The 27,625-nt window shown below is 38.3% G+C and overlaps 2 protein-coding genes and 1 pseudogene across 3 annotated transcripts; all 3 read left to right on the top strand.

The window, feature by feature from the left end:
- The first annotated feature begins 4,612 nt into the window (after nucleotides 1-4,612).
- LOC109114329 (uncharacterized) lies at nucleotides 4,613-5,621 on the top strand. The gene is made up of 3 exons (XM_019196694.2): nucleotides 4,613-5,115; nucleotides 5,216-5,280; nucleotides 5,380-5,621. Exons 1-3 carry the CDS (start codon nucleotides 4,935-4,937, stop codon nucleotides 5,536-5,538), a joined length of 405 nt encoding a protein of 134 aa, XP_019052239.2. The 5' UTR covers nucleotides 4,613-4,934; the 3' UTR covers nucleotides 5,539-5,621.
- Nucleotides 5,622-6,337: 716 nt separating this feature from the next.
- Nucleotides 6,338-27,307, top strand: LOC104590140 (vacuolar protein sorting-associated protein 60.2-like). 2 transcript variants are annotated; one of them, XM_088889692.1, is made up of 8 exons: nucleotides 6,338-7,527; nucleotides 7,784-7,960; nucleotides 16,076-16,227; nucleotides 21,965-22,058; nucleotides 22,475-22,546; nucleotides 22,643-22,754; nucleotides 22,919-23,073; nucleotides 26,982-27,307. In XM_088889692.1, the coding sequence occupies exons 2-8, from the start codon at nucleotides 7,892-7,894 to the stop codon at nucleotides 27,033-27,035; spliced, it is 708 nt and encodes a 235-aa protein (XP_088745818.1). In that variant the 5' UTR covers nucleotides 6,338-7,527; nucleotides 7,784-7,891; the 3' UTR covers nucleotides 27,036-27,307. The 2 variants fall into 2 exon arrangements, with proteins under 2 accessions (XP_088745818.1, XP_010246984.1); XM_010248682.3 differs by lacking the exon at nucleotides 6,338-7,527 and having other exon boundaries at nucleotides 7,548-7,960.
- On the top strand, nucleotides 6,404-7,354 carry LOC104590146 (pentatricopeptide repeat-containing protein CRR2, chloroplastic pseudogene; annotated as a pseudogene).
- Nucleotides 27,308-27,625: the final 318 nt, after the last annotated feature.

The raw sequence follows: 27,625 nt of genomic DNA on the forward strand, positions 1-27,625 counted from the left end.
TTTGTTATATATGTAATTCATTCCAACTCCAGGTAGGTCTTAGTTACCATAAAGAGTGATCATTTGTTGATGCAATGGAAATAGCCATATATATGACTTTTAGGAAAAAAAAATTTCATTTTAAGGTGACTCAAGCTCTTAGTGAATAGGTAGGATAGCTAGTCCTCAGACTTCAAAAGGTGTGGATATATCACTATTTATAACTTTCTCTCATAAAATGATAATCCACTTCAGTATACTACTATACTTCATTTTTTTTTATGGACGGTATACTTCATTCTTTTATTAAATGCAGATTTGGATGTGATACTGGGAGTAGTTTGATTACCACGAAATAGATTAATCAGTAATGTGATATTGGGAGTAGTTTGTAGTATGTGTCATGGCTCTCTACACATTATTTTTGCATTACTCTTAATTTGCTACCACACGTTGTTTCTCATTTTAATTTTCCAAATGAGGGTTTCTTTCTAAGAATAGGTAATATTCTGTGGTAATCTTTCTATTTACTGACGATGTAGCTCAATCAACATTCATATATCCTTCCGGTTATAAGCAGTAAACAACATCCTGAAGCACCTTTAATTGGCACAAAACTTAGACAATTGCTTCCCAATGAGAAGTCCTAGAGTTTCGCATAACTAAACACTCTCACACTAAAGGAAATGCCACGTTTGGTATGGTTAGGTTAGTACAACTGACTAACCAATCTTTGATATTTGTCTAAATATCATTTAACAGCTCCCCCTTATCACTAGTCATCTTCCCATTAAAATCTATTAGCATCTATTTGGCTTTGCTCTCAACATTCCCCCATCTCCTCTAACAAGTCAATATAATTCCTCTATGACAAATTGGTTCTATATTTTGATCTTGTTATTTGAATACCCATGAAGTATCTAATTTAATTATTTCAAGTATTTTATTTGGAAATGCAGTCACAGAAATTTCTTTAATTTAGCAATTACTTGTATCCTGCTTTTTACGAGAACTATATCATTAATATAAACAACTAAAAAATCTACCTAATTGAAGCATTATGACTGAAAATAGAATGATCAACAATACATTGGTATAGATTAAGCGTTTGCAGAATACTACTAAATTAAGGTGTCGTTTGTCAAGTTTTTTTAGAAAGATCTTCCAGTAGTCTAGATGGCAAAAAGATGTATTATGCTTCTGGGATCTTGTATTTAAAGAAAAAGACCGTTTGGTAAGTTTCTCGATCTGCTGGGCTTTTAAAAATGTGTTTAGAGGTCATTTATCATGTGGAAAGCCTAGAAAGCTTCATTTGAAGCTTCTTAAAATGTTGTGTTTTTGAGTCTTTTCATGCATGCGTTTTCTGGTCTTACAGCTTTTCATTCCCAAACAGAAAAATGTTGCTTTTCAATCTTTCGAGCTTGGTGAAGCCCAAAAGACCACACTAAGACTTTCCTAATGCTGCATAACTAAACCAAACATGTAGTGACTATTTTAGCCCATAAATAGCCAGCCTTAACCTGCACATCCAAGTGCCAAGAAAAAAAAAAAAAAACTGCACAGCTAAGCAACAAAGCTAGGATGTTGCTCTATATATACCTCCTCAAGATAATTGTCATGGGGAAAAGGCATTTTTGGTGTCCAACTAAAATAAAAGTCAATTAATATACATTGTTAGGGAAATGACAAAACATATTAAGCCAAACTTGGCCATTAATGAGAATGTCTTTAATAATGCATGTCATAAGTTTGAGTGCACCTTTTGACAACCAAATTGTCCTTTAGTCTGTGTTGGGAAACGATACAAATAAGTGTGAATGTAAAACGGTCCATATAAATTACAAAGTTGGGTTAGTTTTATACTGACAAATTTACCTTCTTACCAAACAAACTTTTAGCTGTAATAGATGCAAACACGAATTCCAGTAAGGCATATCCATTTTTTTTATTAAAAGCCCACTTGAATGCAAATTTACTTCTTTTTTATTGACGTACTTTTACATCTTATTATCAATATAAATATGTATTTGAAAATGTGTTTTCTATCATTTGTCAATGCATAAATGTAATAATACCAAACACAGACAAAAGTGAACCAGAGTGCAAATTTACCCTGAACCAGGATTTACACTCCATTTACATCGTTTCCAAACGCAGCCTTAATTTATCTGTACTCCAATAATTTATTCTCATGCATTTATACTCCTGTCTTGTTGATGCTTAATTATGCACACTTAATCAACAATTTGCTTATTAGGTAGGAAAAGAATGAGGTATCAAGCATATAGGCCGGACTTGGACTTGGCTTTTGCCAAAATTTGAATAAGGCCCGGCCCAAAGCCCAAAAACCCCACACAGTGTAAATCAGGCCTGTGAACAGGTCTACTGAGGAGATGAGGAAGGGACCATACCTAAGACGAAGAAGATGATGGAGTCTATAAACAAATCATTAGCTCCTACTTCTCTCTACTTGAGTGGCCGTATAGGTAAAGGAAGTAAGGATCAAAGGTCCAAAGTAACATCTAGGTAGGGCTTAAACTCAGAGAAAAGGGTATTAAAAAAAGTAACATCTTGATACACAAAGGTTTTATTAAGCCCTTTTTTTGTCCTAGTAATAACCAATTCTGATATTTGACAAATAAGCAAAACATAGACCCCAATTTGATTCATTTACATATTTGAATTTCTGATTTGATTAACGTATTAACAAATCTTATAAAATTTGCATAAATTTATATAATTAAATATATAAAAAAACAAATACTATAAATGAAAAATTTATATAAGTAAAACATAGACCCCAATTTGATTCATTTACATATTTGAATTTCTGATTTGATTAACGTATTAACAAATCTTATAAAATATGATCTGATTAATACTAAAAACAACTTTTTATATATGTAGGTATACATCAGGATTGGATCTTAGCGGATCCAATCAAACAACATTCAAATTTGATTTCATTAATAAACACATCATGTTTTCTATCCAATCTGAACTAATTATGATCTATGACCACAAATATTTGAATCCAACATGAATCAATCGGGTTAGAATTCAAGTTGGATTAAATTTGACCCATTTACAGCCCTAACCGTAGATGACCTAACAATTGAGATAGTTATTTGGCGTCACTTCAAAAAGGAGGTGTGGGGATCAAATCTACAAAAATTACAATATGTAAAATACTTAAATGATTATTTGGACAAATTCTATTATTGTAATGATCACTAATCGTGATTTAATGAAAATCTTAATGGATATGCGTTTTGGACAATAAAACTAACAAAATGGGTTATTTGAAGGTTTTGAAAAGTAATAGTGAGTTTGAGAGATATGTTAATTAAAAAACCATGGTGAGTTTAGAAATATATGATAGGAAAAATTTATTATATCTAAAAGACATGATATAATAACTTTGACCAATTAAAATAACTGGTTTCTGCTCCTCACACCGATCTCATAGCCACATCCCACTGTTGAGAAGCGCTTTGTGGGGAGCAGATCCAAGCTTCAATCAAAACCCACCCATGGTCATAAATATCACTTGATTGATTAATAGTATTTAACACATTACAATATTGGTTAGAGCCAGCTGTGTAGGTTAGTCCCTAGGTCGAGTTTTGGGTCAGGTCAGGCCATGGATTAAGCCAAGCCGTGGGAGGTAAATTAAAAAAAATTATAAAATAATTAATAAAATAGAGAAAAATTTAAAAACTTAAAATTTTATTTATACGAATTTAATGTATATAATTATTTATATATATAATAATAAAATTAAAAATAAAAATTTCACACATATATATACACCGGGGTCGTAGGCCGTAAACAATATTGTGCTGTGCTGTACAGCCTGTACCAACCCATGGGCCTGAAAACCTAAGCCCAACATAACCCAACCCATCATATCGTACCCAGCACGACCCGCATACCACACCCCTAATATCGGTTGAATGGTCACAAGTTTAAACCTATCCCATAACATGTATATATTTATGTATAAATAATACTGGTATATGGGCCATGTGGTTAAAATGACAAAATATAAAAGGGAAAATGATGACCCCGGCGACCGGCGTAACGCCAGGCCCGCCACAGCATTCATCGGGTTGATCTGTCGGGTAGGATTTGGACCGAATTATATGCCCAGCCCGGCAGCCCCAAAAGGCAATTCCCAAAAAGCTGCAAAGTTGCAGTAGTTACCACCATAATATCCCGAATCTAGTAACATTAAGCCACAAATCTTTTTCTTGTCAACCACTTTTTTTAGTCATTTTCTCATTATTATCTGCCCCCATCATGTCCGACTATAATCCCACTCACGTCATTCCGTGGCCCCAGGACCAGGTCCGATTTCCTAACCTAGCCTAAGTCCATCTGATTCTCATCTCGGATTCGGTTGGCATTTGGCAACCAATCAGGGTTCTTTTTTGTAATTTAACAAAAGGATAGGGATACCGAATCAACGAAAAAAGACGACGTTAGTCGACTCAGTGTAAGTCAGTCGCTTGATGAGATTGATACCAAATCATTGCCGTCGACTCTCCTATATTTAAACGCAGAACCATTGGCGCATATCTCCAATCAAAAGAAGCAAAATCTCAGAGAGCCAGACATGACTCGCGCTGTCGCGCTCTCCCATAAAAAAGCAAAACACCACAACCGAAAATACCAGAGTCGCTGCTCGCTGGCGTCATTCTTTCTCACTCTCCCTCTTTCTCTCTCTCTGATACAGAATTGCGGAATGCAGATACGAGAATGACAAGCACGTGCTAGCGCCAGGCACGTGTTGAATGACGTGGCTGTGACGGCTGGCCGGCAGAGAAAGGTCTGCGCCTGCGCCGTAGATTGAATCGATGAATGATGTGGTGGGGGGAAAGCGGAACAGACCATCTCCAGTGGCCGTCGGCGACCAGCAACGATGCGACGTCCGTCTTTAATCATTCCCAGAAATGGCTGCTTATGCAATCATTCACTCTATTTGCTTCCCATCTTTAAATTGGCTTCTCCCATATTCCCCGAACCCCCTCTGTGCTGTGTGTGTGTTGTTAAAGATGGCAGTTCGGTTGGTCGCGGTGCTGGCGTATGTTGTTCTGACGGTGGTTGTGGTTTCCGTCATGGAGGAAGCTTGGGGTCTGTGATTGACTGATAGTTTCCTTGTTGTTTTCTCTGTTTAAAGAATCTCTTGTTTTTATTTAATTACCAATTACCAAACTGTTGGTGGTTGACACAGGTTGTGGCAGTAGGTATGGTTGTTTTCATGTAAAGCTAGCTTCGACGGAGAACCAAAGCCGAAAGGTTTCTTTCTATATCTCGGTCGCATTTATTTCTGGGCCTCTGTTCTTTCTTTTCCATAGCATTTACATATATTCTTCTGTTCTATGTTTTATTTAACAGCTTTTGCATGGCTCGGAAGAGGTTTTCAAGAGTTTTAGGCCGTTGGATTCTCGACGTCGTGGTGGGAACTTGGTTAGTTGGGATCTAAGAAGGGTTCCGTCAGGTCCTGATCCTCTGCACCATAACGGTGGCAGCCCTAAGAAGCCCCAGACTCCATGAGTCTCTCTCTCTCTCTCTCTCTCTCTTTCTCTCTGAAAATATCCCTGCCGTGAAAAGCAATGTTTTCTAAAACCAGAAAAATCAGGGAATTTACGTGTTGTAGGTGTTTTGATCTTTAATGTGATAAATGGCAGCTTTTCAACCAGAAAAATCAGGGAATCAGTTTCAGATTCTTTAACGAAAGGCTCCGATTTTGTGCATCAATTTTTTGTAATGTTTCCGCTCTGTACTGCATACATGTCTACTTGACCAAGGTAATCACGTTATGGATAATGGACTCACATTAAGGGTCCGTTTGGTTCGCAGTCGGAATCGGACTCGGAATGGGAATGGTCCATTCCCATAGTTTGTTTCCTTCAGACAGGACAGGAATGGGATTTCATTCAATAGCCATTCCCTCAAATGGGAAATGCCAATGGGAATGGGATTCCGATTCCGCCCAACCAAACAGTTGGGAATCGGTCCACTCCGATTCCGATTCCAGACCCCTATTTCCACGAACCAAGATCCCTATTCCCACGAACCAAACGGGGCCTAAGATTGATATCGTGTAATATTGTGCATGTTGGGAAAACTTTGACATAATATAATATGATTTTATCACGTAACACAGTTCCAAAATCGTAGGCAAGGTGCTTTGACATGAAATCAACCTTGTGCAAATCCATTTGATTGGAATCTTGTTATTGACACGTTTAGAAATTTAGAATCATATGCCACCAGTGGGCCGGACTCGTTATGTGGTGGGTCCAGTCCAGAGTAATAAATGGATCCACCCTCATCCATCCATATCTATGCCGAGTTTTATTAGCGAAGCAATTTTTCGCAGGAGTTTCCTTCTCTCTCTGCTTCAGTGTTCTTTATCATGTGCAATCTTCACAGCATTATACCCCTCTATGCCTCCCTGATCGAATCCTGTTCGTCCGCTAAGAATCTCAAACGCCTTCGAGAAATCCACGCTCGAATCCTGACCGTTGGAATAACCCACCACGACTTCATTCGAGCCAAGCTCGTCTCTTCCTACGCTACCTGCGCACAGATGCGCGAAGCTGCCTACATCTTCTCCCGTACAAATCGTCAGTCCACCTTCCTCTTCAACTCTCTTATCAGAGGCTACGCTTCTCTCAACCTCTTCCGTCAGTCCCTCGCCGTCTTCCGTCAGATGCTCCAGGAGGAAAAGCAGTACGATGGGCGTACTTTAACCTCGGTTCTCAAATCCTGCGCCGGCCTCTCGGCACTCTACCTTGGCCGTCAGGTCCATGTCGCCGTTTTGGTCAACGGGTTCTCCTCCGACGTCGCTACTTGTAACGCGTTGATTACTATGTATTCTAAGTGCGGTGACTTGACCACCGCCCGCCGCGTGTTCGACAAAATGATGGAGAAGAATTCGATCACATGGTCGGCGATGATATCTGGATATGGCATGCATGGGGTTGCTGACGAGGTTTTTCGGTTGTTTGAGGAAATGTTGGCAGCCGGAGTATTGCCAGACGGCGTTGCTTTTACGGCGATTTTGGCGACTTGCAGTCACGCCGGGTTGACGCAAGAGGGACGCAAGTATTTCAAGATGATGGAGGGGAGGTTTGGGTTGAGGCCGGGGTTGCAGCACTACACGTGTATGGTGGATATGTTGGGGAGGGCGGGACATGTGGAAGAAGCAGAGGCTTTGATTTTGGATATGAAGGCGGAGCCCGACGAAGCATTGTGGGGTGCGTTATTGGGGGCGTGTAAGATTCATGGGAAGATAGAGGTAGCTGAGAGAGTGGCAGAGAAAGTCTATGGAAGAAGTGAAGAATTGAGCCAATTGGCGACTTGAGACTTGATAAATCCGAAGCTCCGTCAAATCGGGTCGGGGTCGGGGCCGGGGCCAGGACCGGGCCTGAACAAAACCGAGGGACCAAATTGGGAAATTTCCTGGCCGGGCTACAAACGATCGCACGTTACGGTGAAGGATTCATCAATCATCACCCACTATCAACGGCCACCAAGGTTAGCGACAACAGCGGGCGAGTCAGCCTTCTGTCTCGTATATAATCTCTACCAGTCCTGCTCTGAACGGATGGTTTATCGACTTTTCGTTTTAAAATCCTTTCCTTCGGATTGTTTACTTCCTTTCTTTAATGGAAGCTTCGTAAATAATTATTAATTATTTGAAAAATTAATTTCTAAATTCTGACCTGGTTCATCCAGAACTTTGAAACCCTAGGAAATCTGAACAATTACTTACAGTCTTAAAAATCTGTAGGGATTTCACGATAATTCAGAACTCTTCCCATAGTCTCTTTTCAGATTGGCATCTTTTTCTTTTTTCTGTTTGGATTGATCCAACTTAGAAGGTAGAAAGGGAAAGAAGATGAGGAGAGTTTTCGGTGCGAAGAAAGAGAAAGAACCCCCTCCTTCCATACAGGACTCCTCTGATAGGGTACGTTTTTTGTTATCAAATTACCTCTTGCTTATTGTATTTTTTTTTTCTGTTCGTATTAATTCTATTTGTTTGATTTTGTTTTCTTTAATAGGGTTGACGATCTTTTATTTTTTTTAGTAATTTATTTTTTTCCTCCATGGTCGTGTTGTAGGATACTAAGAAGTTAAGTTTTACAGACATCATTGGATTTCGTTAATTCAAAGATTCTTCTTTTGCTTGAATTGTGTCACTTTTCATAGAATTTGGTTTAGCTTTTATTGTACAAGACTCTCTTTAAATTGCAGTCCTTTTTGTTGAATTTTCGTTTTGTGCTCTCTTTGGCAGTGAATATTGATTTACTGTGAAACGAAGTTATACAGACGTATTAGTAATGGTATTTAGCTAACTAATTTATGAATAGAATGTCATGCAAACAATTGAGACATAATAAACCAATAACGGTACTTGAGTTGCACCATCTAGAATGTAAAATAAGCATATGATGGACAGAAGGAGAAGGCTAATTTCACCAGATTTGAACTTTGAATACCTTCTCCTAGGACGAATTGTTCCCCAGAACTGATCCTCTTAGTTATGATGTGAGTAGGAAAATCAGCTTATATCCTTAGATTGAACTACTATTGATTTGTTAGCTCGGTGATTAATAGAGTGTATTACAAACTAGACCACTCATTGATTAAAAAACTAAATAAAAGAGATGAAGTCTTGGGATAATCAGCAATGAATAGAATTTGGAGGATTGGGAAATAAAGTGTATGAACAAAGTGAGAAGAAGAATGAGCACAATTCGGCCTCTCTCACCTTAAAATAGATAGAAAATCATTGAACTCTCTTGGGGAAATCAAATGGGCCTCTAATGCCAAGATATGATCTGTGGTGGTGCTCAGCTTTTGCTCCATTGTTGAACAGTCTAGCATTTTTTCATTACACCTTAAAATACGGTCTATTGCATGCTGTTTTTGGATAGACCCATGACATTAAGGGAGGTACTCAAGAAACTCCAGAAAGGGCATACGTAGTTCCATTTTCCTTTTATGTTACACAAATGAAAATGTTGGTTCAGGGATCATTACTGTACCTCAGGAAGCTACTAGGCTACTAGTGATGTAATGGATGCTTCATATTTCAGTTTTCATGTGTTGGTGAAGAAAATCAATGAACTTCAGCAACAGAGTTCTGCAGCAACTGGAATGGAGGTGGCTAGGTTGAAGGTTGACTGCAAAAGATCGTTGGAAGGGGTACAAAAATGTAAAGAAATATTTATAGGCCTTCATAAACTGTGTAGATGAGCTTTTAGGCAGTGATCAAATATAGACACAATGAAAATCTCCCTTGTGTGACTAGACCTTCATAAATTAATGATTCTTTATCTCATTTTGGGGTTCTTCCGATTTATGTGATGAAGATACTGTTGGAGTGAAAATTTTAATAAATTCTCATGCAACATAATTCACGCAATCAAGTGATTGAATTTTTATTATTTTGGGTAAGGCTCATTTAGGGAATCATCCGGATTGTTCCCCTTAATTACATCTCCACAAGAAAGTAAAAAACACCTTTTGATTATGACTTGGAGAAATGAATGCACAGAACAAAAGAGTACTTTAAAAGAGCTTTTCATTTGCTTTTCTTTTACATCAAGTGTACAAGAATGAGAAGAAAACAAAACACTACAACAATAAATTTCTCTCTTTTCTTTTTGATACAAAGAAGATTTCCTTCTCACTCCTTTCTTCACAATAAGCTGTAGTCAATCAAATGAAATTATGATTCTAGATAGCCTTAATCCTTTGGATTTTTGCAAACAAGAAGGAAACCGTAGGCATATTTGATTGTAGACGATTTTATTCTCCTGCTCTTCATTCTCATTTGAAGGGAACCATAATCAGTCTTTGAGAATTAGACTGTAGATGGTTTAATCCCAAGCTTTGTCTTAGAAGAGGGACTATAGTCAACCAAGTAAAGGTACTTGGTCGTAGATGGTTTATTTCCCTCTATCTCCTTTTTCAAAACTGAAAATAAAAGAGAGAGAAAGAAGGATACATAGTAGAAGACCTACATAGGAAGTGTTCTCTGAGAGGACGTTCCTTTTCCTACCTGTATTAGCGAGACTTCTTTTCCTTCCCTGCCTTCCCTTGAGCACCTCTCTTTTTTCCTCTCCTTGTCTTTGTTTTTCTTAAGAATCTCTTGTGACAATTTTCTCTGAAGAGTCTCTCTGTGTCTCTAGCTTCCCCTTGAGGAGTTTAAATAGGGAGTGGGGTAGTTATGTAACTACCTCCACCTCCTAGGTGAAGGACACCTGTCCCTCCCACTTAAAGAGAGGGAACTCCCATACGGGATACTCTTTTATAGTTTTAATGATTTGGCTAGCAGATTAGCCAATCCACTTATTTGAGTTCTAATTTATTAAATATTATTTGGATTAAAAAAATGCCTTCAACAGATATGTAGTTGTTGGTATGCTTATGCAAGACATTATCAAATGAGGCAGGGCATGGAAGAGATTGCTGTTAACAACAATCACCGTTGTGAAGAAATAACTAAAAACGGTTCAATCAGATGCTACACCTCTAATAACAGGAGAGGAAGGCATTTAAGATGATATATCCTATTTATTGTTTTGCCTATAATCTCTTTCCTCCCCATGAAGGAAATAACATTGATAACTCTTAGAAGCGAAGAGCAAATACAACAAATAGAGACAGAGACTTGGTCTTTCGATCTTACAGTGGTAGATATATCAAAAGAGGTAAGTCTTGCTGCTTCCACTTCCTCTATCCCCAGTGAGGTGAGAAGAACTGAAGAAGGTGAAAAGGAGGAACTTGGGGTTGGTGAAAGCAGGGGAAGTGAGGGAAAAAGAAAAAGAAAGAGGGAGGTAGAGGAATTCAGAGAGTGAAAAAAGGTGTATAGTAGAAGGAGGCTATTGGGTTTTGGCAAAGAAATAGGGGGTAGAAGGAGATACTAGGAGGGGAAGGGAGTTCAGAGGTAGTGGAAAGAGTTGGGAAGGGAGAGGCCAAGGCGGAAGGGGAGATATGGAGAGATTGTTGTAGAGAAGAATTTGGAATTGAACAAGATAGTCAACAAAGAGGTTACATTAGGAAAATCTCTCGGACTATTCTCTTGGGGAGGAGAGGGATTTGCCAAAATAGCCTTCGAACATTTTGAAAGAAGGAGAATAAGAGAAAATCTGGAATGAAGAAAGGGCAGAGGAGGATCAAGTTGTAGTCAAAGAGTGAGGACTAAACCGAGGGGACCCAAATAATGGAGGGGGGATGGGGAAGGATGAAGCTACTAAGTTGGAATGTTAGGGGGTTAAGGGAGGAGAACAAGAGAGCTTTGGTACACAACTTAATTAGAAAACAGAAGCCTGATGTCGTCTTCTTGTAGGAAACAAAGTTGGAGGATTTCGACATTGTAAGTACATATTGATCACCACGACCATAGTAACTCAGATGGTGTTAAACCAACATTACAAAGGTACCTGTGACGAGTTCAGGACTCGGCATAAACTTGTGATGAGCTCTGAGTCTACACAAGCTTGCGATGAACTCAGAGCCTAAAACGAACTTGCGATAAGCATAAAGCCATCGCAAGGCTGCGATGAGCCTAGATTCATTGCACATATGCGATGAGTATGAGCCGCCATGAGGCTATGATGAACTCAGAGCCCTCACAAACCCGTGATGAGCTCAAGTTCATCGCAGGTCAGAAACGAGTAAAGAAACACATGCTTCATTAATAACGTGCGTGACAAAACTTCCAGTAGGATTAGAAAAGACATGTGAGATAAGTATTAACGTCATCCGTGCTACGTCAGTCTAAGAGACTCACAAAAGGAAGTAACACACGTGTATTATTTGAGTCCTCAGACGAAAGGAAACCCCGTCCTTGAGATATCTCATAAGACACGTGGTGAAACCCTAGTGGTGTTTCCTAACAATTGACACCGAATCCAAGATTCCCTTATCTAGTGGGAATCAAACACTTTTAGCTTATTCCTTTCGGGACCCTGGGATCTCTCCCTATAACTAGAGGTCTAACTCATAACGAGGACATCATTCTATCATTCTATTTACCCTAGCCTTTAGCTTATCCTTTGCTCTTGGCTTTCCTTTGTCCTTCAAGGAGATCCCCGTACGTCGCCTTACCACACTACTCACAGATATAGATGTGATGAAAGAGATCTGGGGGAAGGATGGGGGAGAGTGGGTGGAACTGAAAGCCGATGGGTTGGTGAGAGGGTTACTTATTCTGTGGGATCCAAGAATGTTTGGAAAGATTGGGGAGTGGGCTGGGAGGTTTTCAGTATCAATATAATTGTAGGAGACAAATGGGGAGTGCATTTGGGGGTTGACGAATGTGTATGGGCCAAATGAGGAGGGGTAAAGAGTGGAGTTCTGGGAGGAGCTAAGAGGGGTAAGGCAAAGTTTGGGGGGGTGTTTGGGAGGGGATTCCAACACTGTCAGAAGAAGGAATGAGTTGAAAGGGGGAAGAAAGAGGAGATATAGTGTGGGGATGGGGAGATTTGAGGACCCCCTATTTGGTAATGTTGTTCATTCATTCATCCTACTAAAACATCTTCTTAAAAGGCTATTAAAATTATAAAATCATTAATTTTTGTGTGAGGACTAAGAATTTAGGACCCTAACATGGACTTGTTTGGGTTTGCCTCAAGCGGCGTGGCACAAAGGCGGCTCGTAGAATCAGGAATGTAATATTTTTACATCACATTAGCTACTTTAAGTAAAGTAATTGAGGAAAAAAAGATTTTTTTATATGTTTGAAAAAAAGATTTTTTTATATTTTTATATGTAATATTTACATGCTTGAAAATATTTTATATGTTTGATTTTATTTTTAAATTCACATTCTAATATGCTTTAAATGTTATGTTTATGTATTTTAAGTTAAGATAATAGATTTTTTAAAACATTTATTTTAAAATTTAAAGTTTATATTTTTTTATTAATATTATGTTTAATATTTTTTGATTTTTCTGACATTTTTTTGATTGTTTAGCATTTTTTTTTTTACTTCTGCGCCTTGCTTCAAAAAGGCGCGCGGCTCGCCTTGCGCCTTGGGCACAAATTGACCCTTGCGCCTTGTGCTTTAAAACACTGGGGGGGGGGGGTGTGCAAAATTTCTCTCATAAGGAGTGTGCTTCAAAGCTTACCTACTTATTATCTCTCATTGCTGAAAATTCCAACTTCTGTAGCCAAAAAAATAGAAAAAATTTAGAGGGATTTCCTTTGGGAGGGGACAAAGGGTCCAAGGAAGTTTCATTTGGTAAAGTGGGAGAAAATCTGCAGGTTGAAAGCTTCAGGGGGGTTGGGTTTCAGAAGAATAAAAGTTCTCAACAAAGCTCTTATGGGAAAGTGGCTATGGAGGTTTGGGTTAGAGAAGGAAAAGGATTTATTATGGAGAAGAGTAGTGGTGCGGAAGTATGGGGTGGTGAGATTTGGATGGGAACCAAAGTAGGTATCCAACTCCCATGGGGTGAGTGTGTGGAAGCGCATAATGAGTTTCAACCAGGATTTCAGAGGTTGGGTTAGTTTCAATGTAGGAACTGGATCCACCAGAGTGAGGCTTTGGGAGGATGATTGGAGTGGGGTTGGGAAATTGTGTGATCTGTGCCCAAGATTGCATAGGCTGACTGAACATCAGGTCTCTGTGGCCCAATTTTCTAAAGTCAGTGGTGATAAGGTGGTTTGGAGCCCAAAGTTTAGAAGATCTCTGTGGGACCAAGAGTTGGAGGAATGTGTTATCTTGCTGGACAGTTTGGAACAAACCAGAATTTCTACAACTAGAGAAGATGGCCTGTGGTGGAAGGAATGCAGAAATGGAAAATTCACTGAGAAGTCATTTTACTTGGCTCTCATCAAGGATAATGTAAGCAACGAGCAATTGAGGGGATAATGGGGAAATCCAGTGCCCCAAGATTTGAAGTTTTTGCTTGGCTGGCTGCATTGGATAGTGTTCTTACAACAGATCATCTAAAAAGTACAGGGTTCCGCTTGGCTAACTACTGCAATTTGTGCAAATCAGATGAGGAAACTGTACTGCATTTGTTCTTCTCCTGCCACTTAGCAAATTTCATTTGGAGATTCTATTCTTTCCTCTTTGGGATGCCCCTCTTCCAACCATCAACATCAGCAGAGATCTTTTCTACATCGCCAAAGTTTAAAGGAAGTTCGAAAGCTAAACTTGCCTGGAGCTGCACTCCCTTTGCAGTCTGCTGGTCTTTGTGGGGGGAAAGGAACAGGAGGCTCTTTGATGGAAAGGAGAGGAGCATTGAAAAGTTGGTGGCATTGGTCGGCAAACTCATCACAAGCTTGGGTCATTTCTCTTCAAGAATTTGAGGAAATCAGTTCCTCAGACTTTGCTGAGAATTTCTGGAACATATTAGAGATTCAAACTTGTAATATGAATCAGTTTAGTCTGAACTGAAATTTGATGTTTGTTTGCTTTGATTTGTGAGGTATTATCTTGACACCTGAACAGAATGTACTTGTTTTTTATTTTAATAAAATCTTTATTTACTCTTCAAAAAAGATGGTGATAACACAGTCTCTCCTCCTGTTAAGACGATCTGCTAGGTGGCTACCCACAAAACCAGCCCCACCAATTACCACTATTCTCAAGCTCTTCGTTTTCAAGCTTGTTGGTATAAATCTTCCCGGCTGGATTCGTAGTCCCAAGACTGTGGCCTTGGTGCTTGATGGTAATATGGTGAACCATTACATTCCATTCTGACAGGAAATACATCTAAAGCATTGGGTAGTAGTTGTCTTTGAGAAGGAAGTGGGATGAGTATGAGAGAGATGATCTTACGTGGTCCCTGCTCTGCTTCCTGTTTGAAAAGGGTGAAGATGATGAACAGTACCAGGAGTATTTTTGGAAATAAAAGGTTGTGGGACCATGCCATTTCATAGTTCCCAAATGAAAGTAAAAGCGGATCTTGATGGACAAAGCATTAAGTAAAGACAAACTATAGGGGGTGTTTTAGTGACATACAAACTAGAGGGAATGCCTTAGTTAATACATTAAGCATATTGTCTTTGTAAATGACCCAAAAAAACACACATACTTTTCTTTCTTTTCTTTTCTTTTTTTTTTTTTTTGATAAAATGGAGGGTGCTACACAAGACAGGGTGTAGCACATCCCCCAAAATCAGAAAAGACACTGAGAGAAAGAGGCCAAGGAAGACGAGAAACATAAACAACCAGGCCATTGGAAGCTTCCTTAGCAAGCCAGTATGCCACCTGATTAGCTTCGCGAAACACATGAGAATGCTGAACATCAACATACATATTCTTTTCCACAATTAATAAATTGATATTTCTGCTTGCTGATAAAAAATGTCAATTACTCCATCAACAATCCTCACACTGGGCTGCAGCTAATATGTCTTCCTTTCTTTTAATGAAATTACATTTCCAGACTCCAGAGGTTGTTGAATGTTTAACGTATGTTGTTTGTATATGGTGACATTTTGGTCATGCTTTTCTGTTTCTCTAGGCTTATGTTTTTGTATTATGTATCTCATCTTTCTCCTTGTGTGTGTGTGTATATATATATTTCACAATTGATCATAATTTTACTAAAAGAAAGATAAATGCATTCCTTGGATTTTCTGCTTCATTCCTTTTAATGAAATTACATTACCTATAAAAATGAATAAAACGAAGCCGTTAAACTTATAGTGCAATTTTTAAGACACTTGTTATGAGATTTAGTATATGGTAATGCATGTTGTGTCTAAAATCTTCCACTTCTTACTTGCTGAATTTGGTTCTTGTTCTGCTTGTTTGACTATCTTTAGGAATTTGATTTGCTTTCGCTCGTATTGGATATGATTTTCTCCATTTTTTTTCTTGATAAAATGCATCCAAATCTGCCTTTTGTTTTCTAAATTCACATTATTTGTGTATATTTTTTGATCGGCAACAAAGAACAATAATTTCATTAAAACAAACAGAAAATATACATGATACATCAAATTATACAAGATAGAGAGCATATTCATGCTATGTCTATAAAGTATTTACAACATTGCCCAAAACATATGATTTCTATTCACCCACTAGACTGATATCTAAATTGTTTCTCAGATTAATAAAAGAGGTGAAACTGTGGATGACAAGATAAAAAAGCTTGATGCTGAACTAAGTAGATATAAGGAGCAGATCAAGAAAACACGGCCTGGTCCTGCTCAAGAAGCTGTAAAAGCTCGGGCAATGAGGGTCCTTAAACAAAAGCGAATGTAAGTGCATTTTGATGCTATTCCATCTGATGGTAACTATACTCGTGATAACTGTAATATGTTATTCTTGCATGTTTAATTGAATAATTGGAATGCAATTGTAGCTTTAGAAACACATATTTTACGTGCATGCAAGAGCCAAGCATTCAGTGGTGCTCTCTATCTGGGTATTTTATTTATAGGAACCAACCGGTACCCTAAGCTAGTCAGGTGTTCTTTATGCTTCCAAGGAAAAAGAATTTACCTCTTAATTTATTTTAAGTGAGGTTTAGCTTTGTCATTTCCTTTGGAAGCTGTACCAGACATGTAAAATGCATACAAAAGAAGCCATATCATACCAGCAGATAGATCTCAATTTGTGTAGGGTTTTCATGTAAGTTTCAAAATCAGATGATGAATGATTTTTTTTTGAGGGATAGCAGAAAACCTGTCTTGTTTTCTCAAACTCTTGAGGTCAATTAGTATTTGGTAGACTGTTTTTGAATTAGATTTGCAAAGTTGATGCACTCTATATTTCTCTGTTCTGTGAATCTAGTCTTGCATTATTTGGGGCACTTTTAAGTTTTCTAGGAATTTTTTCTAGTTCGTATGTACCACCTAACCAGAATTCTCTCTTTTTTGGACTGTTTGATCAGTCTTTGATTATTATTGGTTTGCAATAGGCTGCAATGGCAAGGAGAGTTCTTATTGGACCTGTTGGGTTCCTCAAGGTCCTGCATTTCTCCTAGTAGTGGTCCAGGTCTGTGTATGGCTACATTTTTGTTGATTGGAGAATATCTATTTTGCACAATTGGTATGTACTTGTGTTTATTGATGTGGTATGGCTTTTAGTAAAATGTCTGAAGTGGTTTCTAGCCAGGGTATTCTACAGAGTATAAACTCTGTTTCCTTTACTTGAGAATAAAGGGATTTTACTTATCACTGTTAAATTAGATAACACCGACTATTTGCAGTGGTCACAGTTTGTATGGATGTTTATTGAGGCATGGGAAACTTGGTTATCAGTTATCTTAATGAAAAACCAAGGAAACAGATGGGGACATCCAGCCCATGGTAAGAATCTAAGGTTCATGCCCCCTATTGCTGAATTCTGTGCAACATGAGATACTAAGGATTCTTGTTCCTTAAGGCTGCTAAGGAGATATGGGACGCAACAGCAAGACCTATTCTTAAGTGAAGCATTAACTGTGACTAATATGCACCATTGTGCACGGAGCATGCAGTTTCCTTAAAGGATAAGGTAGAAAGTAACCAATATTCAACCCAAAATTTGACATGGCTAGAGTGTAAATCTAAAGTAGAGAAAAACTTCCCACCTTGAATTAAGTATATGCAAGGCTCAAGCCTCAAAGTGAGGAGAGGAGGACCACTATGTAGTAATATGGAGCAACTCCTCTATAAAGGTTTGCACTTACTACAATGCCCTGCTAAGGTAGTTGGGGAAAAGGAGGCAAGATATGTATCTTTTATGGTAAAGATTGACGTGATAGGAACTACTGTTGGAAATTACATGGCTGGCCACCCAGGTTAATAAGAAGGGTAGAACTCTTATGCTAGTAGTAGTATCTCTACTACAGATTCATCTATCCCATCTTTTTGTTGCTTTACAATTGGGGGTTCCAAGAGGTTAGTGTCTATTATTGGAGTTGGGATCTCCTGCCAACAAAACACATTCCCCAACCCCCTACCAACTTGATCTAACACCGCACATCTCACCATGAGACTGAGATCCACTATAAAAGTGGGACACGCCATATATGAGATGTATGGTGTCAGATCATGTTGGTATGTTGTTAGAATGTATTCTGTTGGCAGGTGATCCAGACTCCTATTATTGAGGATAAATTGGAGATTTTTCATTGGAAGGCATTTCTAATGGACAGCTCTACTACCTCAGCTTTTACCTACTAAGGAATATGTACATTTGCCTTTTATTTATCTACTTGTTCTACTCCTAGTCCGTCATGGATTTTTGATAATGGTGCTTTAGACCACATTATAGGTATGTTTTCTGCCTGATGGATAAGTCTCTTCCATTGGTGGAAAGGGTATTATTCCTATCTATTGGAATATTACTCTATGTTGTGCATTTCAAATTAACTACTGATCTACTTTTGATCACCAATATTACAAAATGTTTGAATTTTGGTGTCACTTTTTTTTTTTTTTTTTTTAATTTTTTATTGTTGTATTCTTTGGAACTTGAGTTACAGAGAGAGTGATTGGGATTTGGGAGTGGTTGTGAAGCTAGTAGCTTGTACCTCCAGGTTTAGCAACTACATCACTAGTATCTAATCGGTCTGCAGGATTAAATAGTATTATTTAATATTAATGGTAATAACTAATAAATACCAAGTAATTAGTTTGTACTAAAGACTTGGTCGTGTTTCTTTTTTCTTTTCTTTTCCTTTTTTGTACTTGCCAAGACTTTGCCCTCATTCATTTGGTTCCTTGAAACTAAAGTATAGGGGTGTAAGTTGTCTGGGCTGGGCTGGGTTTACGCTCAACCCAGGCCCAACCCTAAGAATTGGAGTAAGGCCCAAGCCTGATGTTAAGCCCAAACTATCCAACCTGGGTCCAGCCTGCACTGAAATTTGACACACTCGGTCTGGCCGTCTGGGCTCGGGTTGGTCAATCAGCTCACACTAAAATTTGATATAAATGTATGTGTATATGGAATGCATGTATTAGTGCAAATATATATACCTATATATTCATATCAAATATATAACTATATACGTATATATGTAAGCACATAGTCAGGTTGGGCTTGGGCTGGGTTTGGGCTACCTAAGTGATAGGCCTGGGCCTGGCCCAAAAAACCCAAAGTTTTAGGTGCAAGCCCAGCCTGAGGACCCAAAATTTAAGCCCAGACTATGTAATATTGCGGGCTGTGTCGGTCTGGGCTTGGGTTGGTCCTGCCCAAGTTGCGCCCCTACTAAAGTGTGTCAATTTTCAAAACATTGTAGAGTTTCATATCCTTTGAGTAATAGTAGTGTTTTATTCCTTCCACGCTAGTTTATTCTGGTGATTGGGGTTCTATCTATTCCATATTATTTATTAGTTTGTTAACTTTAATGATGGTTGTACAGGTAGACTTGGGTTTACTTAATGAAATTCAAGGATAAAATGTTTGACAAATTTAAAAATTTACATAAAGGCTGATACAAGTATGAAACATGGTTCACAATTTTGATATTGGTGGGCATTTCACCATATAGAGATGGCAAAATTTTGGAGATATTTCACTGATTTTGCTAAGATATTTGGAAAATCTAAGTAATCAAGGAAGTTTTATAAAAATATGGAATTAGTTAATAAGCCTTCTTTTTTATAAGTAAAATAAAAATATATTAAAGAGCAGTAAAAATTGACATTTAATGCCAAAAAATCCATTGCAAAGAACTGTATTAGTCATATAACAGAATACTGAGAGACTTAAATTAGGAAAATCCTAACGTAAAGATTTATTTTCCTTTAATTACAGAAATCTTGATTCTTGTATTTGGATACAGGATACTTCGTTCATCAGGCAATTTTTCTTCTGGTTCCTTATTTAAGCTGTTATCTAGGGGCCTACTATCAGAGTTACAAAAAAAATGTAGAAAAATTGGGCATTATCCCTACTATTATATATTTATCATGTAAAAATGAGTTATAAATGAGAAATATTGGTTAAGAATACAAAAAAAAAAAGAGAATAAATGCATGCCCTTTGGAAATGACAATGTAATTAATTGGTATCCTTTGACTGGAGATTTATGTAGTTGAAATGATGTTCTCTTTATTGACATTGTTAATGCCAACCAAAGTAGTAGAAAGAATTTTTTTTTGGAGAAATTTGGTAAAATTATGAAATACAATGACATTGTATAATTAGTAAAGTTGTAAGTATCTCTTATTCTATTTAATTCTCCTTTTTTTTCTATTTATATATTATGGCATTACACTGTAACAACAACCTTTCAAGAGTGTAAAGTTGTAAGTATCTCTTATTCTATTCAGAATGGGAATTGAATCGTCAAACACCTCTGGATCTGGAGGTTCAAATACTGACAAGCTACATGAATTGGAAATACATGGATATTGAGATATTCTAATTCATCAGTTGGAAACATCTAAATGCCTAAAATTGGAACTCCAATTCCTACCCTCTCCCCCAAATCCCTGTGATCCAATTTTTTTCCATCCATATTAATTTCAGTTATATTTCCCATTTATGACGTGTCCAAATACCACTTTCTATTCCATGTCTCAACCATTTTCCAAGTAGCACTCTGTACATTACCTATTGTCATAGATGAAATATCCTTTCCTCTTTTGGTTTCTTCATTGCCTGTCCCAAAATAAGAAAAATAGTATATGGAATGAGTGTATATGGGGGGATATACATACTGTATATAGAAGATTGAGAGAAATGTCTATCTCCAATCTGCAAACCTACACAGGTATGTAGCTGCCCCCATTCAGAAAAGAACCACTTTCTGCACCCAATTCCTCCAGGCCATTAACAGTTGATTTCTGACTAAGCTATCAAGTGATTGAGTTCGACCCTTGGACTCAATCTAATGTGAAATGAGATGGATGAAACAATTTCCATTGTTTCATTGCAGTATACTGAGCAAGTTTCATTGATCCATGCCAAAATATTTTGCTCCTTTGGATAACACTAGTAAACACGTACATGCATTTGCACATGACAGTATCTCTAAGACAAAACTATTTACAATTCATGGGCAGTTTTTGAACAGTTATAAGTGTGCAGTTTTTAGAGTGAGAGTAAAGGACATATGTGCCCTCTTTATGCTCGTTGTATGCTGCTTAGATAAGAGGTAGAAAACGTCCGATGAAAATTCCAGAAAGAAGGGGCATTCACTCTTTTATAGGTAGTATAGATTAGCTATGTCTCTGACAATGGTTAAGGGAGTGATGCAACTTTTAGATCCAGTTTGGTTTGCGGGAATAGGGGTCTGGAATTGGAAACGGAATGGGCTATTCTGTTTCCAACTGTTTGGTTGGGAGGAATAGGAATCCCATTCCCATTCCTGGTGGAATGGCATTCCCTCCCCCTCCCTTGGGAATGAAATCCCATTCCAGCTGATTTCAATTCCCATTTCGATTCCTGCATGAACCAAACAGACTATGGGAATAGACCATTCCGATTCTGATTCCGAGGATTTCGATTCCAATTCCAGTTCCGAGTTTGAACCAAATGGACCCTTAGATCTTTGTGCACCTCTAAGAAAGGTGACCACCTTGACCATTGTAGAATCTGCATTTTGAAGGCGTCACTGAAGGCCTAAACGATGCTATTAAGGAAGTTTATACATATTTGCAGCTGGCTTGGGTTTGCAAATGAGGATACCAACAAACTGCAGTTTAACCATTTATGCCACATGAGGTAGGGGAAGGGCCCTAGAAACTTTTAATTTAGTTATTTACCAGAAGCATTTGAAGTGGTTGCAGATGAGACCTGATCATGTTAGCTTTCCTGATTATAAAACATTAAATGGGCTAGATGCCATCTCCACTTATTATGAAATGCTAATGCTTGGGAATGAGCCTTTCTGTGATTGATGGTTAAAGTCAAAGCTGAGCTGAGCAGAAACATGCTGGTTTCACCATGTTGACTTCACGTATGATCAAATGAACAGACCTATAGGATGTACTGCAATAGTTTCCTATCTATGTTTCTTCTTTCTGCAATATTTGTTCGCTTAATCTAGTTACTGATCAGGTATGAAGGACAGCGTGATATGCTCTACAACCAAACTTTCAATCTTGATCAGGTTGCATTTGCCGCTGAGGGAATCAAAGATGCTCAACAAACTGTATGTATTAAAATGCTTCTATTTTTTTTTAAATGATTCTCTTAAATTTTCTCTAATGTGCTATTGGGTGCGGGTAAGATTGAGGCTGTTAGTAGGTTTTCCATGTACATGACAAACTCTGTTCACAAATGTCAGGATACAGCACACATATTTAAGGGTTGCGTTTTGATTACAATTTGTAGTTGATATTACTGAGGACACCCTCTATTATTTATCAAATATTATTTCTATTTACTAATTGTTATCAGTATAAATGGGACAATCTCTTGGATTCTGACTGCAGATGTGCACAGTTTGTAAAAGAAGTGGGATGAACCCAAATCAACACCTTTTATTCTCCCATTTATTGATGTTTTGGTATGGTATTAAGTGTTAAGTAGAAGCTCATGACATGCTAATTTTGTGCTGCTACTTAGATGTCAGCTTTGAAATCTGCAAACAAGGAGTTGAAAGGAATGATGAAGACCGTGAAGATTCAAGATATAGAAGTATGTATTTCCTGGCCTGCTTTAATTTCCATCTTAACTATTATCCTCTACCCAGCCAATTTCAGAAACTAGACATCTGGTTCTTGTGACGTGTAGAGCATGCAAGATGAAATGATGGACCTGATGGATACAAGTACTGAAATTCAAGAATCTCTTGGTAGAAGCTATAATGTACCTGATGACATTGATGAGGAGGAACTCATGGGTGGTAAACTAATATTTTTTATTTCACATGATCTTGATAATTTTTTTTCAATTCCTAGCATAAAAGAGATATTCGTAGGTTTCTCTCTATCAGGAAAATCAAGGGAATTCTGTTAATGTCTAGTGACACCTTTTTTTTTCTTGTTTATTTTGTCACGGTGTTTTCAGAGCTTGATGCCTTGGAAGCTGATATGGGAATGGAGACAGAGTCGGATGGGGTACCCAGTTATCTTCAACCTGAGAAGGAACATAATGTGGAAGAGGAACTCAACTTGCCTTCAGCACCGTCTGGACATGCGGCAGTCCCACCTAATAGAGCCCAGGTACATCTATGTAAACATTAAAGTAAGAACTCAAGGATTTCTGAAAACGAACTTCCCTCAAATCTATTTCATATGATAACAACGTGGGATCAAGTACCATGCAATACTGAAGTGAAATGATTCTATTTCACATGGCATCCTAGAAGACAATTAATCCTTGAGAAAGAAGCAAACCATTGTTTTCTTTGTTATTTAATTTTATATGATTGTATCTATCCAATAGCTCCTACAAAATTCAGATATTTTGTTTCATCTTTTCTGTTTATATGTAGATGGATGCTAGTTAGCTTGTTTTTGATTGTTGGGTATCTGTTTTTATATTTTTTGATAAGTAAATATAAAAAAATCATTAAAAGAAAAAAAAAGTACAATCAGGGTAGGTGTTAAGGAAACACCTACAAATATAACAACAAAATGAGAAACACCAATTCAGAACAAATCATGCAAGTTACATATTTGTAACCCTAAGACTTTCCCCAAAACTGTCCCCTAGGTCCTTATTTACCTAATCAAATTCTGGCAATATAGGACCCAAAATGATGCAGATTTACCAATAGCTGCCCCTAACCTTCCTTGTTCCAGGCTTTATCTTTGTAACCACCAACCCACCCTGTAGGCCCTCTGTGTTCACCGGCCATCGCCACCCACTCCCCATTACTAAAACCCCAGATTTCATTCTTCATACTAAAGTCACACAATGTCTGGCTTATGCATCTCAGCATAAACCTCACTGGAACTCTTCTCCTTCCTTCTCACAATCTCCTTACATTCCAAGACATTAATTTCATTTTCACCTTCAAACACCCCACCCCTCCCTTATTAGCTTTCAGGCGATTCCATTCATTCTTCCCACCCTTCTCCTTCCTCTCACACCTCTCCTTCCCCCAATTGCTTTCTTTTTATCGTATTCTTCCCTCCTATTCCTTTCGAACTGTTCAGTTGCCTTTTTGACTGCCCTCTCCTCATCCAAAAAGAATAATCCAAGTGATTTTCCTACATCCACTTGTCTTTCCACCAATTGTTCAATCTCCACCCTCCCTTCACCAGTTTTCTCTTTGCCAAAAAAATTCCCCTCTTTTGAGGCCTTCTGTCACCTCACCACTCTCCCTTACTTCCTCTTCCCTTTTCCCCCTAACATCCACTTCTTCCCTTGCAGCTCCAATCCCTCCACTTCCCTGTGATGAAAATCCTCTCTTTCAATTATACAGTCTATGCTGTTGCTCAAGTCTGTCACACTCCCCATGTGATTTCCTCCTTCAAATTGTTTTCCCAACCACCCCTTTCAACTCCCCTTCTCCGAATATCATCTTCAATGTTGGAGGCTATCAGCCCAGACGAAGATGGAAGAGGAACTGAACTTACATAGTGTTTAGTTGTTCAACCATCTCAAGGGTCTTCAATCCAGGAGGGGATCTTTCTGCACTCCACCTCACACTCCAAACTTCCCTGAGTGACATTGATTGAGATATCATCGCCACCAGAAATAAATGTTCTCAACTGCAACTTGATTTTCCAGCAATTGGGCTTCAGCCGATGATCCTCTTGTTGAGCTTTCTTCTTTCTGATGAGAATCATTCACTGTTGCCTTCATCTTCCTTCCTTCAGTTGAGATTTTCTTACCTTTTTCGAACCTTGTTACAGCCCACACCAATTTATCCTTTCCAATCACCAGCCCTCTATGATTATTTCTCCCATTTTGGATCCTCCAGCCCAACATAAATCATTTTTTTCCCAAAAGTGCCCTTCATAAGCCGAACTTATTTTTCTGGTTCTCCCCTTTAAAGTCCTTACTCATTCTTTGGAAAAATTTGGCACCACCCCTTAAATCCATCTTATCCACCTACTAGTGACTATTCCTTCTCCCTTCTCCCCCACATCTCGCCTGACTGTTGGTCTTCCACCACCTTACATGACTCACCCACCACCTGCCTTCCACTTGATAACCCCCCAACTCCACTCCCTCCACGTTATCCTCTCTCCCTCTGAAACTGCCACCTCATCTTCTTCTTCCTCCATGCAACTCTTCGAATTCCTCTCTTTCTCCAACCTCTCCTCAGCTCTGAAGCCAGTATGATCTTCAACAGTGCCCTTCCCACCGGTTCCTTCCTCACCCCTTCACCAACATTGTCTCTTGCTCCACTTGATCCCTTCCCCTCCACTCTAAGAAAGGTCCCATCTTCTCCCTCAACCAGAATCCTCAACACATGCATTTCCCTTGCAAAAATAAGGTCAAGGCTATGTGGAATAGCTGAAGTGCCTACCACCTCAATCATTATCCTTGCAAGGTCCAACTTCTCCCATGATCTGTTTTTAACGTTAAACTTAAAGAATCTGCTGCAGTGATTTCCCACTTCTTTGAAGGTTAGATGCTTCAAGCATGCAATGGAATACCTGCCACCCCAATCCAAATCGTGTGTCTTCTCCTATTTGCAGATACTTCCTCTGCCGCTGGGTACCACCAATCTAATCTCAGGTCAAAATCTTTCTTTGAACTTTCTGTCTTTAAAACCCATTCCACATACTGTTTGTTATGGAACATAAACAACAATCACCCTCCGTTAACCTTCTAACCCTCATGACTTTTACTTTTCTCCATTCCAACAACAAGCCCCCATCCCACACAAAGAGAATCTATTTCCTGTGGACTCTTTACTTTCTTTTTCACTAAAAAAATGTGGGGTTATCAATGTTAGTGAAGCAATGACTAGTCTTTTTTTCCTCTCTAGTCAATGTGAAGTCAAATTTGTGCCTATGCATTGACTAGACAATAAGAAAAGATATGTTCTATATTTATGATATTGATGCCTTAATAAATAAGTTAATATTAGAGATCATACTTAAGTCTTTGTTTTGCAGACAAAGAAAAGTTGGGCTGAACGGGCTAGGAAAAAGAATCCCGACCTTGTTGTCCAAAGAAAAAGTGCAACCTTAGACTATTTGATATGCCTTTTTGTTTGTGGCAATTCCATCCCAACACACCACTAATTTGAATGAAAGAACTCCTCTACTGCTCCATTGTGACCTGGGTGACCAGGGTTCAAATCTTGCAAACAGCCTCTGTATGTGCAGGGGTAAGACTGCGTACATCTGTCCCTCCCCAGACCCTGCATTGGTGGGAACCTCGTGAGTGGCTGCCCTTTTACCATCATCCTATCATGTTCCATCACAAATATTTGAAGAAACAACACGAGTATAACAAAATGTAAACATATTCTAGTATTATTTCAAATAATTAGAGATACAAACAAACAAAACAAATAAAACTTTAAATGATTTTGTGGTTGACTAGTCGACCTGATCAATGATTTTAGTTCTTCTAGGCAACCACTTCATGAGTATTAACCTACTCGTTATGACTAGTCATCACTTCGATAACACTGATACAGAGCTTATTATATCATAAGCCTTGTTATCAAAGTTTCTTTTTTATTCCTACTGGTTTATGGAGCAAGCTGCTTAACCTGGTCTTTACAGAATTATGAAAGCAAAAGAAAATGGTGATTTGACGTCACAAAACCCAAAAAAAAAATGTTATGTGAAACTGACATGAAATTGCTATTTTGTATAAAATTTGAAAACAAGAGGTGCAAATATAGCAAATATTGTAATTACAACCTTTTCTTTGGTAACCTAATTACAACCCAGAAGTAAATTATCAAGGACACTAACAAAATTTATGGTTGAAAACCTGGCATAGTAAGGACCCGTTGGATTTCTTATATGGTGTCGTCTTATTTTTTCCATAATTTCTAGACACTGTATAGTTGCAAGTTTATGTTTCTCTATAATGGAGAAGACCATTTTAATGCAATGGCAGTTCTTCCACGAAGGCTATTGACTTTTCACTCCCATTTTATTCTCCGCTTTTATGCTTTCATGTTCCTTTCTTAAACTGTGATGCTTTACAGGCTGAAGATGAACTAGGCTTACCTGCTGTACCTCGAGCATCGGTTCGTGGCTAGGGAGCTTCATTGACATTTCATGTAACCATGGTGTGCAGATTTTATGTTTTAATTCAAAAGCATTACGATTGTACTTTGAAAGTTGGCTGTTTATTGAAGAAATATGTTGTATGGGTGGGTTAGTGAAGTGAAATTAGGTACCATTGTAGAATAATGGGAGGTGGAACAGAAAAAAAAGACGAGAAAAACAACGTACTTTGAATGCAAGGAGGATGGCCATATTAGCTGCTATTGAATTTCAATTACACGTGGTTTCAGGAAGTTCGCCAGTTCTGTTTTGGTTTCGCTCTGGGTCTTTGCAGTTGTTCGAATAGACCAATTAAAACCACAAGGGTACATATTTTGATTCAGTTAATCAACCATTCGTTTCACCATGATCTTGACAATTGTGACCACGCTTTGCACAATCCGGATCTCCTATCCACGGAATCCTACCCACATAATACTACAGCTGTACATTGGGAATAGGGTGGCCACAAGCCTAATTCTTCATGAGTTATTCGAGTTAGGCTTGGCTTAGTTTCAACCGAGCTTTGAGCCGAATTTACAGGCTTGTTTATTAATCGAGCCAAGCTTGAGTCTAATAAAGC

Source organism: Nelumbo nucifera, chromosome 6 (assembly GCF_055504915.1).
Source record: "Nelumbo nucifera cultivar China Antique chromosome 6, China Antique-T2T, whole genome shotgun sequence".
NCBI classification, from domain to species: Eukaryota; Viridiplantae; Streptophyta; class Magnoliopsida; order Proteales; family Nelumbonaceae; genus Nelumbo; species Nelumbo nucifera.